The sequence below is a fragment of the Podarcis filfolensis genome (genome assembly GCF_964270895.1).
Source record: "Podarcis filfolensis genome assembly, chromosome: 16".
Lineage (NCBI taxonomy): Eukaryota > Metazoa > Chordata > Lepidosauria > Squamata > Lacertidae > Podarcis > Podarcis filfolensis.
The window spans coordinates 22063434-22083049 of NC_139620.1; the positions used below are offsets into that span (position 1 = coordinate 22063434).

The window sequence follows — 19616 nt, forward strand, 5'->3', positions numbered from 1 at the left end:
AACCTCATTGGCTACGATACTGCCACTGCGCAAAGCTAACGTTCGTTTGCAAGGCCCTTCGGCCCCCAAGCAAGCAACAATTAATCCGGCTATGGTGAGCAGCCAACAAGGCAAAAGATGGAGTGCCGATCAGTTGATACCCTGCATCTCAAAATATCCGCAGCCACACTTTCATTCAATGGGGCGGGGGTTCCCCCTTTTCTTAGTTACAAAGCTGACATGCAGTCGCAAAGGCTTCTGGTTGCCTTATGTTAATCGCTTGTGATGTCATACGCGGAAGTCTGAGCAGTTTTCGAGAAAAGAGGTGGGTGCAACGATTCTTTGCCTGGCTTCGCTACTCCTATTACAATATAATCCAATTGAGAAGGAGTGTGGTTTAAAGATTTTTTTAACAGTGAACTGCTCTCAATAGAACAGCTAACAACAGGCATTGGGGATTTGGATGGCTACAAACAGACCAACGGTCACCTTTTGTGGGATTAGGGGCTGAAATCATAGGCATACAGATCACTAAAGTGGTAAGAAGGCACAAATGTTGAAAAAAATGATCTTTTACACAGCACTTTAATCTAAGCATAGTCTTATCACGAGCCCATCTGATGTACACGTTTGCCCAGATACAAACTGAGCTGTTGAAGGCAATGGAGCTGAGCGTAGATACATTGGAGAGAGGATGTTTTCAGAACACTGTTCCAAAAAGCAAAGACAATGGACCAAGTCTGCCTTGGAAACCCGCGTCTTTCCAGACCACCCTGACAGCCTTTCCCTCCTACCCCAAGCTTGTTTGGGATAGTTAGGGCAGTGAGAGAAAATATTATGCACATGTCCACAATACTCTTATTTATAAAGCCACAAATTTATGGCTTCCGTGCCGATATTGAGAACAGGTTCTGGCGCTAAACCACTGAGAGTTCCAGCTCAAATGAAACTTGTTTGTTGAGCACTCGTCCTGATTTGATTTCACAAAGCTTGCACAGAGTTAGAGTGTGTCGTGTATTCACTAAATATTTAATTATAGTTTGTTTGCAGGGAGGTTATATGACAATGAGCATTCATCCTGATTTCTTTCTTTTGTGGCTATGTTTTCCCATTTATCATTTATCCCCCACTTTTCAGTGCATTTCCCCCATGCAAAAGTCTGTTACTGTTTTATTTAGTTTTATTTTTTAAGCAAATTTGCTGCACTGGGGTGACAGAGCACTTTCACTGGGCAAACACAAAATAGGGAGAGTCTGGAGGCAACTTGAGTCCCACTTTCACCTCTGTGTGGCCAGTCATCAGGCCTAAAACTTGGTAGCAGGTCACTAAGGAGAAGCACAGACCTGAGTGTGTTCTCTGCACACAAGAAAAAAAAATGGTGGAAATGTTCCATGTAGAGGAGAGGAGCAGTAAAAGCAGTCTTGCCACACCCACACCATACATTTAAAACACTATGATGCCACTTTAAGCAGCCATGGCTTCCCCCAAAGTATTATGGGCACTGCAATTTGCTAAGGGTCCTGAGAGTTGTTAAAACTCTGTTCCCCTCCCATAGCTACCATTTCCAGAGTGATTTATCAATCACCCACTCTTCACAGTACAGTGGTACCTTGGTTCTCAAACACCTTGGTTCTCAAACACCGAAAACCCGGAAGTAAGTGTTCCAGTTTTTGAAGGTTTTTCGGAAGCCAAATGGCTGTTGCAGTTGTCCGCTATTGTTTCCAGGCACCTGCACCAATCAGAAGCTGCGCCCTGGTTTTTGAACATTTCAGAAGTCAAACGGACTTCCAGTATGGATTAAGTTTGGCACTTTTGTTTTTGCTATTTATTTTGCGTTTTTGTTTCTGAGGCTTTTCTGGTTAATTTGTTTTTGTGACTGTGTGGATGATAATTTTTATCATCTACAATACTGCCTTATTTATTTTATAGTACATTGATTATTTCTTTCATTTTATGGATCAATGGTGTTGTTAGATAGTAAAATTCATGTTAGATTGCTGTTTTAGGGGTTGTTTTTAAAAGTCTGGAACGGGTTAATCTGTTTTGCATTACAGTCATACCTCATGTTACGGTTGCTTCAGGTTACGTGTTTTTGGGTTGCAGACCACAGGAAACCCGAAAGTACTGAACTGGGTTACTTCGGGTTTCGCCGCTTACACAGAAGCACCAAATCGTGCCGGCGCCTGCACAGACACGGCACTTCCAGATGCGAAGGTGCCTCCATCATGGATTACATCTGCAACCCGAGGTTCCACTGTACTTTCAATGTGAAAGCATGCCTTGGTTTTGGAACAGACTTCCGAATCGGATTAAGTTTGAGAACCAAGGTACCACTGTACAACTCTCAGCACTGTACAACTCTCAACCCTTAAAGGTAAAGGTAAAGGGACCCCTGACCATTAGGTCCAGTCGTGGCCGACTCTGGGGTTGCGGTGCTCATCTCGCTTTATTGGCCAAGGGAGCCGGCATACAGCTTCCGGGTCATGTGGTCAGCATGACTAAGCCACTTCCGGCAAACCAGAGCAGCGCACAGAAATGCCGTTTACCTTCCCGCCGGAGCGATACCTATTTATCTACTTGAACTTTGACGTGCTTTTGAACTGCTAGGTTGGCAGGAGCAGGGAGTGAGCAATGGGAGCTCACCCTGTCGCAGGGATTCGAATCACCGACCTTCTGATTAGCAGGTCCTAGGCTCTGTGGTTTAACCCACAGCGCCACCCGCGTCCCTGTTCTTTTCTATAGAGAACCATTAATTTGCAATCCTGCAGAGCTGGGGAATGTAGCAGGTAGCCAGAAACAGTGTACATCAAGCAGATGCAAAGCCTCCATCATGCATGTGAATGTGTATTGTTTTGAATCAGCGCCACCCGCGTCTTATCAGACTACAATTCCCAGAATTCTTTGGGGAAAACAAAGTGGTATTACAGGGCTTTAAATGCATGTTGTGAATGTGGCCACTGTCAGCAGGAGCTGTCAGTGTATGACGTGCCCCTGCCTCATCCCGGCCCCCATAGTGATCCCACTTTAGAAGATGTAGCCTTTGGCTTCAGGACCTGTTTTAGAAATGCTGGTCTTGATGAGCCATTGGCCTGATCCAGCAGACTCTTCTTATGTTCTCAGGAGCGCAGTGTCATGATGGTTGACCCCACCTTGACTGGGAGCTCACTGATGTGGTGAAGTGAAGGCACTCTGCACACCCTCAGGGGCACTCTCCCCTCCGCACACTATACAGTTAACATAGTTTCCAGAAGCTACGCCTTGGTGAACTAGATCCTGGCAAGACGGTGTCTTAGCCCTGTCAGGGAAACCTGTCAGGTGAGATGACAGAGGCGTCCGGAGGCGGCGCATGCGCAAGGCGCCAACCCACTCTCCTTGCCGCTTCACATTAGGTGACTCCCCCCCGCACCCGCACCCGCTTCCCGTTCCGTGCGCACGCGTATTAATACGCCGGGCAAGAAAGAAGTACGGGAATGGTCGCTCCGGCCGCCATGTCGAGCAAGGGCAGAGGAAGCGAATGAGAACGAGGTAAGGGGGAGGAAGAAGAAAGGAAGCGGCAGGGCAGGCCAAAGGGGGCGGAGCCGCGCGTGCGCCGCGAGCCGCGCTCGAGCAGCTGGCGGTTTTTCCAGCTGCCCGGGCGGCGCGGCGCGCATGCGCCCTGGTGCGGAAGAGCGAGACGGCGGACTAAGGGGAGGGGGCGGGTGTCGCCGTCGCTTGCTTTGCCGCCGCCGCCGCCGCTTCTGTCAGTTCCGGCTGCTGGGTCGGCTTCGTGAGGAGGAGGCGCCGCTGTTGCCGCTGCCGCCGCCGCCGCCTGAGGAGAACTCGGCCTTCCCGCGACGGCACCAGGGGCGCCCGGCGGTCCTCCCCTCCCCCAGCCTCGCCGGCCATGGCCCGGGACTACGACCACCTCTTCAAGCTCCTCATCATCGGCGACAGCGGTGAGGCGGGGTGGGGGAGGGGGAGAGGAGGGGGCGGGGCACGGGCGGGGCGGGGAGAGGTAGGGTAGGAAGTTCGGCCCGGCCCGCGCGGAGGGAGGGGAGCGGAAGAGCCTCGAAGGAAGGAAAAGCGGGGAGGAGGATGTGTGAGGCGGAAGAGCCGGGGGGGGGCAGCATCAGCCTTGGGGAGAGTGGGGAAGTCAGGGAGGGGGTTTATTTATTGCATTGCATTTTGTATACCGCCTTTTTTCTCCAAGGAGCTCAAGGTGGGTGCGCAACTTCTCCCTATTTGATCCTCACAACAACCCCGTGAGGTAGGCTAGCCTGAGAGGGAGCGAGCCTGGCCCAAGGTCATCCAGTGAGCTTCATCGTGGCCGCATAGGGATTTGATCCCCAAGGGGTGGGGGAAGTGAGAAGAATAATATCTGCTTACCCCCTCCCCCTGTTCATTTTCTGTTTATTAATGTATGTATCTGTACCCTGGAGCTTTTAAGAGACTTGTTCGTAAGGTTCGGGGGGGGGGAACCCCAGAGATTTCTTTGAGGAAGCAGGGTGACTCTGGAGCTAGTGTTTCCTAGTGGTTAGAGCACTCTGAATGCTGTCGGACTACAGCTCCCATCAATGCCATCCAGCAAGGTCAGTGATCAGCAAGGGTGGGAGATGTAAAACATCTGGAGAACCAAAGTTTCCCATCCCTGGGACAGAACACAGTATATGTAACAATGAGCTAGTATAGTAGGAATACAGTAGTTGGCCAGGATTGATAGGAGTTGTAGTTCAACAACATCTGGAGGGTGCCAGGTTGGCTACGGCTGGGCTAGGACCTGAGGTGGTCAGGTTTCAAATCCCCTGTTCAGTCAGGGTGAGACTCAATCAGTGACCTTGGGTCAGCCATTGTACCTCTCAGCCTGACCTACCTTGCAAGGTTGTTGTGAGGATAAACTGCTGGGGGGGGGTGGGAAGCTACAAACTCCAACTTGAGTTCCTTGGATGAAAAGTTGGCTATAAATGTTCGTAATTAATTAATAAAGAAACTGGAATGGGAAGAGCTAGCCTGTGGAAGATTGGAGGGGACATGTCAGAGAAATGAATGTATATTTCTACTGCAAAACAATATTCTATTTATGTATGTGTGTATTTCCTGGAGCTCTTGTTTGGAATGTCAAGGAGAGGTAGCAGAGTATTTCTTTGTAAAGCAGCGGTATATTATTATTATTATTATTATTATTATTATGCTTATTCTGTTCCTCCTTTATGTTGATTGTTTCTAAGCAAAGGGCAGGTAACAACAATACAAAAATACAGTACAGTATTAGAATCAGTTAAAACAGTTACCTCCTTCTTGGGCTGTTCTAACTGCTCAGCCCCACTCTGTGGGCTCTGCTGCCTAGTAAACAGAGACCTGAAGGACAATGCCAGGGAAGCCCAAGGATGAGGGCAGGCAATGCCACTCAAATAATCTTGGCACCCTAGAGGGAACCATACTATTTCTTTTCCTGATACCAGACTTGATTATTTTTATGAGAAAGTTTTGTAAGTTGCTTTGAGAGCTGCTCAGGCCCATAAAGCAGAATATAAGTATTGTAAATAAATAAACGTTACATTTTTATATCCCACCTTTTCCCCCAAGGAGGTCAGCGTGGCATGCATATTTATCTCTTGTCTGCTGTATTAACCTCACAACAATCTTGTGAGGTAGCTTAGACAAAGTGACCTGCCCTATGTCACTTAGCGGGTGAATGAAGACTTGGAGCTCTGATAGCTCTTGTATTTGACTGTCTAATCCCAATGTGGCATCCTCCAGATGTTTTGGACTACAACTCCCGTCGGCCCCAGACAGCATATCCAATGGTAGAGGATGATAGGAGTTGTAGACCAAAACATTTGAAGGGCACATTGTTGACTATCCCTGGACCACTACACCACACAGACTTGGTTACCTCGTGCATGTTCTTGTTGTAATACTTGTAACAGTCTTGAAAGGTAGGTCAGTGGTATCTCCAAGTTGCAAGTCTGAAAGAGAGGAAACAGCTTGCCTTAGGTTACCTAGTGTGTTTGTGGTAGAGGATACATTCTGAACCAAGAGCTTCCTGATTTGTAAATGAGGTTTCAATCCTATGATTACTTTCCTCTGAGTAAGACCCTTCAAAAACAGTGGGGCATGTATGAGTAAACTGCTGGGCTACAACTCTCTTAGACGCTATGCCATGCCAGCTGTCTGCATGTTGTCGAACATCTCATGGGTGAAAACAAGGATACTTGAACACAGGTGTAGTTCAGGACAGGTTTTCACTGGGTTCATCCCCACTTGCCACTGGTGAGAAGTCTACTGCATAGCTTGAGCCAGTTGTGCTCTTAACCCTCAGCATACTTTCAAGGCTTGTGGTGAGAATAAAATAGGCGCAGGGGAGACTGTTATTTATTATGCCCTGAGCTCCTTGGAGGGAGAGGGTAGATTTGAATGTGAGGAATAATAATGAATGAAAGACTGTAAAGTATTTTGCAGATTTTTAGAAAAGTATCTTATAGACGTTGTAAGAGGAGACCGAATAACTGGAAATAACAAGTAAATTTTAAATATGCTTCCTCCTAATCTCCATGGCCACCAAACATTTACCCAAAGGTTAGAATCGCCTACGCATTGTCATTTCTATTCATGGAGCACCATTCATATACATGACACCTTAGAGTGTGGTGTTGCAAAAAGGATAGGTCTCTGTCCCAGCTAGATTGCATTTTAAATGCTGAAATGGTGGAGAGTTTGGAGGACAAGCACAGGTGACAAGGTCCAAGTACTGGCAGCTACGTTACATGTAATTTGGCTTAATATCGATTGTTTCCTGCCCTTCCTCCCAAAGAGCTTAGAGTAGTGGCCTCACAATAATTGAGCTGAGCAGGTTAGATAGAAAGGGAATTATATCCTCTGAGTTTCAAAACTGAATGTGGGTTTGAGCACCGGCTTCCCAAGCAAGCAGCCCTTCAACCACAACTAGTTTAAAAACCAGGAAGGTCTTGCCCTGCCTCTGAATTATTTTCAGTTTGGTGGTCCTTCAGAGAAAGGACATTCTATAAAAATGGAACAGCCTATGAGAATTCTCTCTGTAATGATTGCACGACATACAGTTTGCATTGTGAGTGTGAGGTACCTGGTTGATGGGATGGGGAAGGAAGCAACTGTGAAATGTAGGTGTTTAGATTTGTAGGCCATCCTATGAGAGCTTAGAGACCTCCGTTGTTGGTTAATTAAAAGCAATTCTCTGTTCCCAGAGCTAACATTTGTAAGAGCTGTTTTACATTTCCCCGTTCCTTTTGTGTCTAGTCTTACTTAGACTATAAACCCAAGGGCAGAGCCTGCCTCCCTTTTCTTCTTCTTTTGCATACAGTTTATAAATGCCTCTAGAAAACATTTTAAGGATTTAATATTAGCAATAGTAGCTGTGTATGAGCCAGGAAATGCTCCTTTGCAATCTCACCTCAACCACAAACTCACTAGGGGGCTAGAGGCAAGATTATATTATTTCAGCCTACTCCTCACCTGCGGTATACAGATAATACTAGCCTACCTCCTCAGATAGTTGTTGGGATTACTGAGATAATGTACGTGAAAGGTTTTGAATGCTTGACATGTGCTGTGTAAAATGCTTCACGCTGTTTAATTCATACATGAAAATGCTGCCTGTGTAGGGAATGCATAATGTATGAAGTGGCACTAATCTGTGCAAGTTTTCCATCTGCTCCCTTGGCTCTGCTGTGGGAGATCTTTCTGCAGTTTACGGTTTAGCCACTCTTCATCCATTTTCTGCTCTAAGATGTCTTAAAAACTGGTGCATCTAGATGACCAGTTACCAAATGGTAGCTTAGCACAGAGCCCATGCAACACTGTAGTAAAGCAGTTGTCTGTATTGCCCCGCCAAGCACTGGAACGCTATTATAACAGCATCTGGCATTTCCAGTTACAAAAGGATCAGACAGTGGGTGATGACAACATACCTCTGAGAGCCACTACCAGCTATTATTATTATTATTAGAATTAGAATTAGAATTTATATACCTCCCTATATACCTCCCTATATCTGGAGGTCTCAGGGTGGTTCACAGAATAAAATCAAAATACAAAACCACAAAATACATAATAAAAATAAAAACAACCCAATAATCCCCCCCAAAACCCCAAATTTTAAAAGGGCAAAGGCCTGGTTGGGATAGACCATTCTGGGCTAGATCAGCTAATGGTCTGACAGGATAAGGCAGCTTCATATGCCCATGTTCATTTTTTCCAGGCTTCTGCACTCAAGCAGGAGGCTTCTCTTCAGTGCTTGCAGGGGCTTTTCAGGGGTGGCTCCTTGCATGCGAGACTCCCTCCATGATGAAGTGCATCTGGCCTCAGTTCTTTGCCAGTTAGTTAAGACATAACGTTTCTTCGCGGACCATTTGGGGACGCAATGAGACAAATGAATTAGTTGTTGCCGCTATTAGTAATTGTTGTTTAGTGATTTTTTATGAATGGTGGTGGTTTGAAGGATTGTGTTGTTTATGGATTTTATGTACTATTATCTTACTTGATTTTATTGTAAACTTCCCCCGCCCCCATGGCTTGTGCAAAGAGTGGTATGACTGGCTTCCCAAATCATTACAGGTACAGTGGTTAGGTAGTATTCAGTGGTTGGTCATCAGCTGGCAAAATGTAATCCAGTATCAGAAATTCCATTTAATCCCAATTAGGTAAAAACAAAAGGTGTACCATTTAATCCCAATATTAATGTTACCAGTTCTCTTGAAAAAATGGTTTGTAGGCCTTAGGAACACATTCTTATGTAATGTACATTGTATGCTGCTTGTCCTAGTCCTAAGAAACTATACACTTCTTATCTTGTTTATCCTTTGCAATCTATCCTGTAAGGGGTAAACCTTCTGAACCAGAAAAGGTAACATGGAGAGATTTCCATGATATAATGAGGACTCGTTTGTGGTTCCTGCATGAACTATAGCGGCTATTCTTCCTGTCCCTTCCCACCCCTAGTAATGCTGTTCATTTATTAATTTAGAATGTTTTTTTGCATTGCTCTTCAAGACTGCAGTCTTGCCAAGGTAGCTTATAAATAGAAAATAGTATATATATAACAAAACTTTGATTACAAGAGTTAAAATGAATCATTCATTGAGCCTCTGTCCTGAGTTCTTCACTTTTTTCTTGTTTGTTGGCAACATATAACGTCATTAAGAACCAGCTCATATAATGATATCCTAGTGGCCCCTTCCCATGGCTTTTTAGCCAACCATTATTCATAGACACCACCTAGTTCCCTCCCCTATTTGGCATCTGCAGAGGACTCAAAGTTAGAGATGAGATCTGCTCATTTATGTTGGGGGCTTGTAGGACGTAGGGGATTGGTAGAATCTGTCCTGCTGCTTAAGAAGGACTCCTGTTTCTTAATCTTCTCCAAACTGTAGCCAAATAAGAGCTCCTGGGTGTGATGATCTGTGTTACCTGCTCACCAGAAAACCCAAAGCATTTGTTCTAGTAAGCAGATTTGGGGACACCTCTGTGCGCTGCTCTGGTTCGCCAGAAGCGGCTTAGTCATGCTGGCCACATGACCCGGAAGCTGTACACTGGCTCCCTCGGCCAATAAAGCGAAATGAGTTGGCCACGACTGGACCTAATGGTCAGGGGTCCCTTTACCTTTACCTTAAGAGATAAATAGGTACCGCTCCGGCGGGAAGGGAAACGGCATTTCCATGCGCTGCTCTGGTTCACCAGAAGCGGTTTAGTCATGCTGGCCACATGACCCTTAAGCTGTCTGCGGACAAACGCCAGCTCCCTTGGCCTATAGAGCAAGATGAGCACGCAGCCCCAGAATCATCTGCAACTGAACCTAATGGTCAGGGGTACCTTTACCTTTACCTTTACCTTTACCTTTAAGAGTCCCAGATATGTGAAGCTACTGTTGCTAGATGTAGCCGACGAAAAGAGCATTACATGCTTTGTGTTCTAAAGTGGTTGAAATACAACATAAAATACACTGCTCTGGTTCAGTTTGCATCCTTGAGCATTCCCTCTTTTCTCTTTCAGGTGTTGGCAAGAGCAGTTTGCTGTTACGTTTTGCAGACAACACTTTTTCAGGTAAGCTGGGCCCAGAACAACTCCAGAGGAGCCTTCCATCCAAGGAGCTCCAGAATGCTTCTATTCACACTCAAGGAGAAGAGAAGGGGCTTGAAGGCAGGGAAGCCAGTGGCAAGTCACCCTTGCTCATCACCCTAGATCCTGGGGATAACAGGTCATGTGGGGCAAGGATGCACCCCTTCATTTGCCCATATATACTCACAGAACTAATAATAATAATAAGTATCTCGACTTCTTAGCTGCTTGTTACTTGAAGGTCTCCAAGCGACTTGCAACACATTTCAAACATATATATGTAAAAGTCCTGAACGACATGATTTAAAGTCTTTTAGGGAGAAGGTTTCTGTTCAAAATAGTGCATGAGCTCAACACAATTTTCTTCTCCCTGTTACATGCTCTTGGGTTTGCAGTCTTTATTTCTGCAAATATAAAGTTTAATTTTCATTCTTCAGGGTTTGAAGCTTGAATGTTTTCTGGTGAGAAAACAGGGCCCTCCCTTTCGTTGGCCGTTGAAGTTCTGTATGTACAGCTGAGCTTATTAGCTTGACTGCTTCTTGTTTGTGCTGCTTCCCTCAACAGGCAGCTACATCACCACAATTGGAGTAGACTTCAAAATCCGAACAGTTGAGATTAATGGAGAAAAGGTCAAGCTGCAGATCTGGGATACTGCTGGACAGGAGCGCTTCCGGACCATCACGTCTACGTGAGTTTATTTCAGTAGGATTGTCAATTGACCTAAGGACTTGATTTCATCCTGTCTTTTAATAATTAGTTGCTTAAATAGGTTTGCCTATTATTAGCTAAGGTGCCTTTACACAATACCAGAGGAAGTATATGAGAACTTGCCGCCTAATAAACACATGGTACTATTTAATAACAACAATAACAGTAATATTTATTTTTATTGCTACTATTACCTAGCTTTTCTACCAAGATTGTCTTCCAAAGCATTTGACAGTTAAGATCAACAGAAAGGTATATTATAAGGGTATGAGGATTCTGTGATTCTACTCCAGAGGTGGCTAACCTGTGGCCTGTGAGATGTTGCTGTGCTGTGTGGTGGTTAGACCAAGGTTAGCCAATGTGATGCCCTGCAGATTCTTTGGACTCCAACTCCCATCATCCTTGACCATTGGTCCTGCTAGGTGGGGCTGATGGTAGTTTGGAACTCAACATCATCTAGAGCAGTGTTTCTCAACCTGTGGGTCCCCAGATGTTGTTGGACTACAACTCCCATAATTCCTAGACAGCAAGACCAGTGGTGAGAGATGATGGGAGTCGTAGTCCAACAACAACTGGGGACCCACAGGTTGAGAACCGCTGATCTAGAAGGTTGCCGGTTCCTTACCCCTCCCAACATGATCTAATGTTAAGAGTATAGGCTGGAATCACAGCTTGGTAGGAGGGTTGTCTTTCTGTTGGTCCCTGTTCCTTTTTGCACTGGTAGGAAAATGAGAAAAAAATCCTTTTCTGTTCTTGAGGATGTCGTCGTAGCATTCTGGCAGGACTTGCTCACAAAAAGAAATGTGTGGCTAGCTGCAAATAGGCGTATGCTTGAGAAGAGGAAGTGCCCTACAGAAGTAATTTGGATGACTTGAGTCCAGATTCTGTGTGTATTTTGAATGGGGATTATTTGCCTGCCAGCTTTTAGTCTTTAAAATCCTGTTGTCTGTTGTCTCAAGTGGGTTGTTTACTATAGAGCAAGGAAGGGTGTACTGCCACCTCATGACTTGAACTAGTTCAGTAGTCCTACCCTCCCCCCAAGGAATCCTGGGAAGTGTGTAAGGCAGATAAGGATCACTGACAGAAAATCCCCAGCACCTTTTGCAAACTACAGTTCCCAGGATTCTTTGAGGTAAGCCATGGCAGTTAGTGGCATTAAACCAATACAGTGGTACCTCGGGTTACTTATGCTTCAGGTTACATACGCTTCAGGTTACACACTCCGCTAACCTAGAAAAAGTGCTTCATGTTAAAAACTTTGCTTCAGGATGAGAACAGAAATTGTGCTCTGGCGGTGCGGTGGCAGCAGGAGGCCCCATTAGCTAAAGTGGTGCTTCAGGTTAAGAACAGTTTCAGGTTAAGTACGGACCTCCGGAGCGAATTAAGTACTTAACCCGAGGTACCACTGAATAAGTTTGCAGTGTTGATAAGCCTTTAATTCGTAGTGTGTATACAAGACGATGGCTTTTCTTCAACCAATGGGTGCTTTAAAAAATATTGGCTGAAGGGCTTTGCACTGCCCAGAACACAGGAGGCGTGCTTGTTCACAGAACAGGAGCAAATCAGGGCAGGAAATCAGCTTTGCTTTATTAGGCTGATTCCATGTCTGCTGTTTTTTCAGGGCAGAGGAAGAGGTTAATGTTGGCTTGTTACTTAGATTATAAAATGAGATTTGCAGATGAAATTCATTTTACATAAAGCGTATCTGCAGGGGAAATCAATTATTGTTCAAATACAAATATTTTGGAAATGAGACAAATGCATGTCTTAACTAGACATTATACCTTGAGGTGCAATGGGGGGTCTCCCCAATTTACATGAAAGCCTGTTTGGAAACTGCTATCTTGCATTTCTCTATTGCTGCAGGAAGTAGTATGAACAGCAAGCTTTGAGCATGCTGCTTGAACTGGCCCCTGACTTCCTTCAAGTCCTGAGGCATATCCTCTGAGGGTTGTGCTGCGTGGGCCAGATTCATACAGGAAAATGTGTTGGGGGTAAAACAGCCAGGCACTGCGGAATATCTGGTAAATGGGCAGTGTGGGTCAGCTGCAACATGTCTCACTCGTGCAGTGTCAGCAGAGCTCTTCCTGTGTGTGATTGTGTGAGCGTGCATGTGTGTGCGCGCGCACGTGCAAACACACCACATTGTGACTTGGACTTAGGGCTCTTTTGGAATTGAACCAGTACCCTGTGTGGAATACCCAGAAGAAGATGTCGGATGCAAACAAGAAAAGTTGCTGAATGCCTTTGCCCCTAATCCACTTGGTAAATAAAGGGCGAAGCCCAGGACTGGGTGTGTGCACTCAAGTTCCCCAGAATTGCACAGGGAAGCCATCCAGTGTGGTATTCAGTTCCCTCAGAATCTCAGCTTTTTGCATAAAGACCGGGTTGAGCAAGGGGAAATCTCAGAAGCCAGAGGAAATGCTGAACAAGACATTGCAGGATCAGAGGGTGGGGCTTCAGGGCTCTGTACGTCACTTGGCCCCTCCCAGTGACATGCAAGCTCAGCCAAAATAATGCACATGAGCAGAGTTCAGGTTGCAGCATTTAGTTGGTATTGTTCCAGGATTTGTGTGCACTCATGTATCTGTGTGTTGCACCCTGAAGAGGGACTGAAGGTTTGTGCGATACATTTGCTGATTTACAATTGTCTAGTTCTGTGTTTTGTTATTCTATTTGCTACAACAAAGAAACATAGTTGTCTGGTCCAGTTGATGTTCTTAAGACTGTATCTGGTAAATTCTACTGAAATGGAACCAAGGGAGTGTGCAGGGTGACTTCAGGTGACCAGTCCAGATGCTGTTTAATGCACAATAAGCTTATTAACATGTAAAAGCCAACTTCTATTCCTACCCTTGTCCCGCATTGTGCCAGTTGCTTGGTGGTAAGGCTGCCTACAAGTTGCTCTTGCTTATACTACACCTTCTAATGTTCATGGCAGCAAATAAACAGGTCCCTGCCCAAAGGTGCTTACAACCCATCTTTTAACACACCAGTTGAGACTATTAGTTTATCTGGTAGTGGATTGTCTTCCTCCAGGGTGGGGAACATTTGACCCTGCAAATGTTGTTGGGTTGCAGTTCCTGTCAGCCCTGACTATTGGCCATGCTGGCTGGGGCTGATAGGATATGTGGTTCAGCATTATCTGGAGGACTAAAGGTTTCCCCATCCTGGTCTGCACTGACTGACAGGCAGAGAATTTTTTCCCACCCGGACATGTTGGGGTTTGCAACTGGGACCTTCTGCGTGCCAAGCCTTAATGTTGAACTGTGGTCCCTTCCCCACAAAATAGCAGCTGTGAATGCCACAATCATTCCACCAAAAAAGCTGTCCACCAAATCTTTCCATGGGCCTTGCATGTCTCAGTGCTGCTGGATTCCTATCATGCTCAGAAACTTCCTACCCAAGTAAGACTTGCTGGTTCAGCCAACATCGTTCCTTCTGTAACATCTTCCTCATGTGTTCATCTCTCTTTCCTGAATTTCTAATCCATTTCAAGCTCATGGTGACAGCAGTTGTCCATGGCTCACAGAGTCTTCTCCATGGTAATCTGAGATTCTGAACCATCTCTGCCAACACTGCATCCCACAGAATCTTGCTTCCACTTCCTGCATCATGTGCTTCCCCCACAGTGCTGAAGCCCAGGCAGCCTATCATTGTCTGTTTGCGTGGTTCCCCTCTCCCCACTTCAAAAGCTCCAGTTTTTGCCCTTCTGTTTCTATCACAATTTGTATTTGCCCAGTCCAAGCAGTTAAGGGCAGCCCCAAGCCCTTTACAGCCATCTTGCTTGCTTCAGGTATACTGGTGTTTCTCTCCCCTTGCCACACCCCTGATAAGCAAGCATGTGAAGCATCTCAAAGTGTCACAGACACATGCCTTAACACACCTCTTTCTCTCCTCAGGTACTACAGAGGGACACACGGGGTTATTGTGGTTTATGATGTTACAAGCGCTGAGTCCTTTGTGAACGTCAAGCGGTGGTTGCATGAAATAAACCAGAATTGCGACGATGTGTGCCGGATATTAGGTAAGCTGCCTGGTTTGAGCAGCCTTTGAGTCATGTTACTGTGGCCAGCTGATGGCTGATTCATAGGACTGCACTTTCCCATGGTAGCTAAAGAATCCTAGTGGCAGATTGAGCTATGAACCAGCTTAAATTTCTCAGTTTAAGTCCCAGTTGATGTCTCATTTCAGCCATGAGCTTTTCAGGTGGTCTTATGCAAGCAAGATTCTGACTCTCGGCCTCTGTCTATCCCCCACCCCAACCTACAATGTGGGCATCATCACATGGCTCTACCTCATAAGGCTGTTGTCCAAATTACTGAGAATATGAAGGGTTTGATCACCTTGAAGAGCTGTATAAATGCTAAATATGACTTCTTGGTACTTGCAGTTGGTAATAAGAACGATGACCCAGAACGGAAAGTGGTGGAGACGGAAGACGCCTATAAATTTGCTGGGCAGATGGGGATCCAACTGTTTGAGACCAGCGCCAAAGAGAACATTAATGTGGAAGAAGTAAGTGATAACCAAGGAAAAGATGGGGGGGGGGGGCTTACGTTTAATCCCACAGGGGACATGTTGCTTCTGATGAGCACATTGCTGATCCCTTGACTGTTCTAGGCTACATACCAAGGAAGGCGTTGACATGGTTGTGAAGAAACCATCCCTCTCTCTGCAGAGTGCCTGATATGTAGGAAGTAGAAAGCAATAGATTTGCTTCTGGAGGCTGGCGAAGAGAGTCCTTTGGCATAACCAGCGGGACCGATGGTCAGGGGGATGGGAGTTGCAGCCCTACAGCGTGTGAAAGGCCACATATTTCCTTTCCTTACCTTGGGGGCTGATGGGAGTAGTGGTTCAAAAGTTACCTCTTATTCTGGTCCCCTCCTCATTTAGTATCCTTAAGGCTTTTATCCAGAACCACGTCACTTGGCCCTCGCAGCTCTTTTAAAGCAGGGATAGGGAACCCGTGGCCTTCCAGTGGTGTTGGACTACACCTCCCCTTGTCTCCCTTGACCATTGGCCCTGGTGCTGGGGCTGATGGGAATCTGTCAACATCTGGAGCTTCTGCATCCCTGTTCTTAAAGCTTGTTCAATAGCACCCCTCAGTTTGTGTTAAGCAGGGACAACATTGTTCAGCTGCCATGCTGAACAAGAGGGGCAAGAGCGGTGAGGAGCTCTTGACGGAACATGTGATCCCATTATCCAAGCTCTTAACTCTAGTTAGTGGCCAGCTAATATAATGTCTTCAGTGCCCCTGATTCTAGAACTGGCCACTTCTGGCGTAGCCAGAGACTGCTGCTGGTCTGCTTTCCGGCGTGTTGCTTATTGTTGTTCAGAGTTCTCCACTCTCATCTTGCATTTTTCTTTTTCAGATGTTCAACTGCATCACAGAGTTGGTTCTGCGAGCCAAAAAAGACAACCTAGCAAAGCAGCAGCAGCAGCAACAGAACGATGTGGTGAAGCTAACGAAGAACAGTAAACGGAAGAAGGCCCGGTGTTGCTAATGCCCTTTTCTCTTGCGGCAGAGACTGCACCCTCAGACACCTCAGCCCTTCCAGCCAGATGCAGGCGGCGATTCCACTGGGCTAGGCCACGGGAGGACTCTTCCCTGCCCCCCCGCACACCCCTCAGTTTGTGCCGTTATTTAAATGAGTTCTCTCCACGTTTTTTTCCGGTCAGGAGGCACCTTACCACAATAGTGCCAAGGAGGTATTGGATGGAGGTGATTCTGCCCCCTCTTTCCTACCTTATTCCCCCCTCCCCAAGAACATCTTGTAGACAAAAATGACTTTGCCTACCAAGTGGACTTTTGATCTCAAGAGTTTTGTACATAATGTATATTGTGCTTTAACCAGCTGCGCCTCCCTCGTTGTCGCTTCTGCCTTCTTAATTATCGACCAATCATGACTTCTTCAGAGTTCACCATTTTTTCTCTCCCTCCAAAGAGTACAGTACAATGTCCTTAAGTGAAGCTGCCCCTTGTTGGCATTCATTCCTCTTCAGCCTTTGTTAACCTTCAGGCTAGGATGGAGGCCTTAGCTACTTTTTCAGGCTGTGTGGGCAACCTTCCGAGATTCCTTTTCCCCCAGTCTCCAGAATAGCCAATGTTGCTGGAGCTTTGTCACTTCTTGGAATAGCTGTGCTCTCTTTCTTCTCCACACTCCCTGGCAGGGGGTGAGAGAGGCTTCCCCCACCCCCACCCCCATCCCAATTTAACTTCTCTGGCCAGTTGAAATGAAATCTTTGGCAATTAGATGTGAGACTTAAAACTAGTATTATCCCCACCCCGGTGGAATCTCTCTCCCATAACATCCTTAAGAGCTACCAAAGTGTAAATCTCTCAAAAACTATTCCCCACTCCTGCACTCATCATTCTGCACACAGTTACACGATGTGCATTTCTCAAAAGTGCATTTCTGGCTGCCAACATTCTCTGTGGCTCTTGCATTGTTCCCTTCTCCTACAGATTAAGAGCTGAAGGGGTACCTGGCTCTTCCAAATGGTGCTTGCACCCAACAGGTGTCAACAGGCTATTTTCTGTGTCCTTTATCAGACCAGAGGTGGTCTCTTAGGTATTGGATGGGGCTTCTTGCTGTGGTTTGTGCAGTCTTGACTGGATTTCTGATCTGGTTATGCTGAAAGTAAAAGGTTTTTATCCCCCTTGTTCTTTTTTAATGGCTATGGTGGGCTTTAGGAGGGAAATAACCAGAGGCTTACCTCCTCATTGTTTAAAAATGAGCTCACCTAGCATATTAAGATGGCCTAGACTATAAGAGAGCACATGTTTTTCAACCAAAATGATTCCTTCCTCCCCCGAATATGAAATTGATAGGAGGCTCTCCAGCGTCACTGACCCTTTGGACATTGAATTATGCAAGAAGGGCTAAGTTGAAACCCCTTATTATTTTGCTTGCCTTGAATAACAAAAATCAACAATTATGGTTGTACAAAGCCCTCGTGCAATCGCATTGCAAGTAGTCTGACTCTGCAGGCTTTTCCCACGCAAGCGGTGAATGTGACAGGTTTCGGCTGGTGAAATTGTTCTCAAAGACAACATCCATCCCAGCTGCCCATCTTCCACAGCTGTCTGCTCTGGTCGTCTCTTGTAAGTTAACTTCTCACTAATTCCAGAATTGAGAATGTGAGCTGAGCAAACCAATTGGGAAGGAATGGCTAGCGTTAAGAGGCCCGTAGAAAATGGTGGAACGTGCTGGTGTCTTGGTTTGGAACTCACGGGCTGAAGCAACGGTGGATCCTCAATGTGTGACAGGGAGGGGGGATGGCTCTCATATTGCAGTGGTCTTTTGTGAAAGGGGGGGGGCGTGGGTGTGAGCTTTGCCAATGCAGCAGTCCCAGTTTCCGATGTTGAAGCATGGGATTCTTTTCCCAAGGATGCCGTTAGCAGCACCTCTCCCGGTTCTTGTCTTTGCTCAGTGCTGCTGCATAAGCTCCGGTCATTAAAGGCGGCTTCACGGTGGTAGATTTACTTGGTGGACAGTGCTAGTGGGTGGTGCCTGTGGAGTATTAAATGGGGGGGTGGGGAGAGCTGCGTTTTTAGCGGTGCTGATGTCAAGCGGTGGAATGTCTAACTGGTTTGCTAGGACTATTTCTGTATATTGAAACTTTCTAACTATGCTTTTTAAATAATTTTAAAAAACTAAAAATAAAGGTGCCAAGCTGCCAAATCTTCTTTCGAGGCTCCTGTCTTTTGCTTCTCCCCCAGTATCAGGTGTGCAAATTTCTTCTCTGGCTTCTTTGACTCTCCCCCCCCCCCCACTTTCCCAGTTAGGCTCCATATGCCCGTCAGGAAAATGTATTGTATGCTAATGTCTTGTATGTAGCCTCTTTTGGAAAGGGATCTGCTAGATTATATTTCTTCACAAAGCGGAGGGGAGAGACTTGTTGGTCCCACCACCTTTATTCCCTAAACGTGGCAGGTTTCTGAGTTGTCTTAGAACTCTTCATTGGACAAGATGTTGCACAAAGCAGGGGGCTGGAGTGTAGAGTACAAAAATGTGGTTATACACTTAAGATTTTTGGATAAAGAAGCAATGGCTGCTCCTCATCTGTAGGAAAATGAAAGCCGGTTTATAATCCAGAAGAGACACATCTGGGATTGAGTTTACAAGCTGAACAGTTAAGTAAGCTGTCTTGAGTGTCAGCATCACCATCAGGTACTAGGTTAGGACATTTTTATTCTCCTAGGTGCTTTAAATAGAAATCCTATGGAAAATGAAGGTCTTTTTTTAAATAGCCCAATTCATTCTGTCTGAATTGGTTTTGGAGCTGTTGAGAAGTGCTTTTGTTTTTAACCTGTAGTAGTATTTCAGTTATGTAATTTGCATTGTGAACACCTGGCATATATTTGTACAAAGAGCACTAAACAAACACCACAAATTATTATTTTTAACATGCTACCATCGTTTGACGTTGGGGACAGGGAAACCAGTGGGCCTCCAGATGTTGCTGGACTCCCAACTCCCATCATGCCTGGCCACTGGCTATACTGGCTGGAGGCTGATGGGCGTTGGAGTCCAACAATGTCAGTACGCCAAGCAGTTCTCCAGGACTGGCTTAAATGCAGCAAGGGAGTGCTTTCCCCTGTTGGAACTCCCAAAGAAGGTCTCCCCGCCCCCTTGCAATGTTGCTGGACTCCCAACTCCCATCAGCTTCAGCCAACATGACCAGTGGTCAAGGCTGGTGGGAGTTGGAGTCTAGCAATGTTTGCAGGGTACAGCTTCTCTTCTTCCCCCCTACAACAGTGAGCAATTCACAGTACCCATAGAAAGACAGTACCCATAGAAAGGACCCATTTTATTCTGACGAGAACTATTTACAAAAGAAGCAGTAGAGCGGCG

General features: G+C 46.0%; 1 protein-coding gene across 2 annotated transcripts; it reads left to right on the forward strand.

Moving 5' to 3' along the window:
* Window positions 1-3565: 3565 nt before the first annotated feature.
* On the forward strand, window positions 3566-18448 carry RAB35 (RAB35, member RAS oncogene family). Of its 2 annotated transcripts, XM_083590696.1 has the most exons (6): window positions 3566-3914; window positions 9982-10032; window positions 10612-10735; window positions 14658-14782; window positions 15149-15273; window positions 16131-18448. In XM_083590696.1, exons 1-6 carry the CDS (start codon window positions 3863-3865, stop codon window positions 16260-16262), a joined length of 609 nt encoding a protein of 202 aa, XP_083446822.1. In that variant the 5' UTR covers window positions 3566-3862; the 3' UTR covers window positions 16263-18448. The 2 variants fall into 2 exon arrangements, with proteins under 2 accessions (XP_083446822.1, XP_083446823.1); XM_083590697.1 differs by lacking the exon at window positions 15149-15273 and having other exon boundaries at window positions 3632-3914.
* Window positions 18449-19616: the final 1168 nt, after the last annotated feature.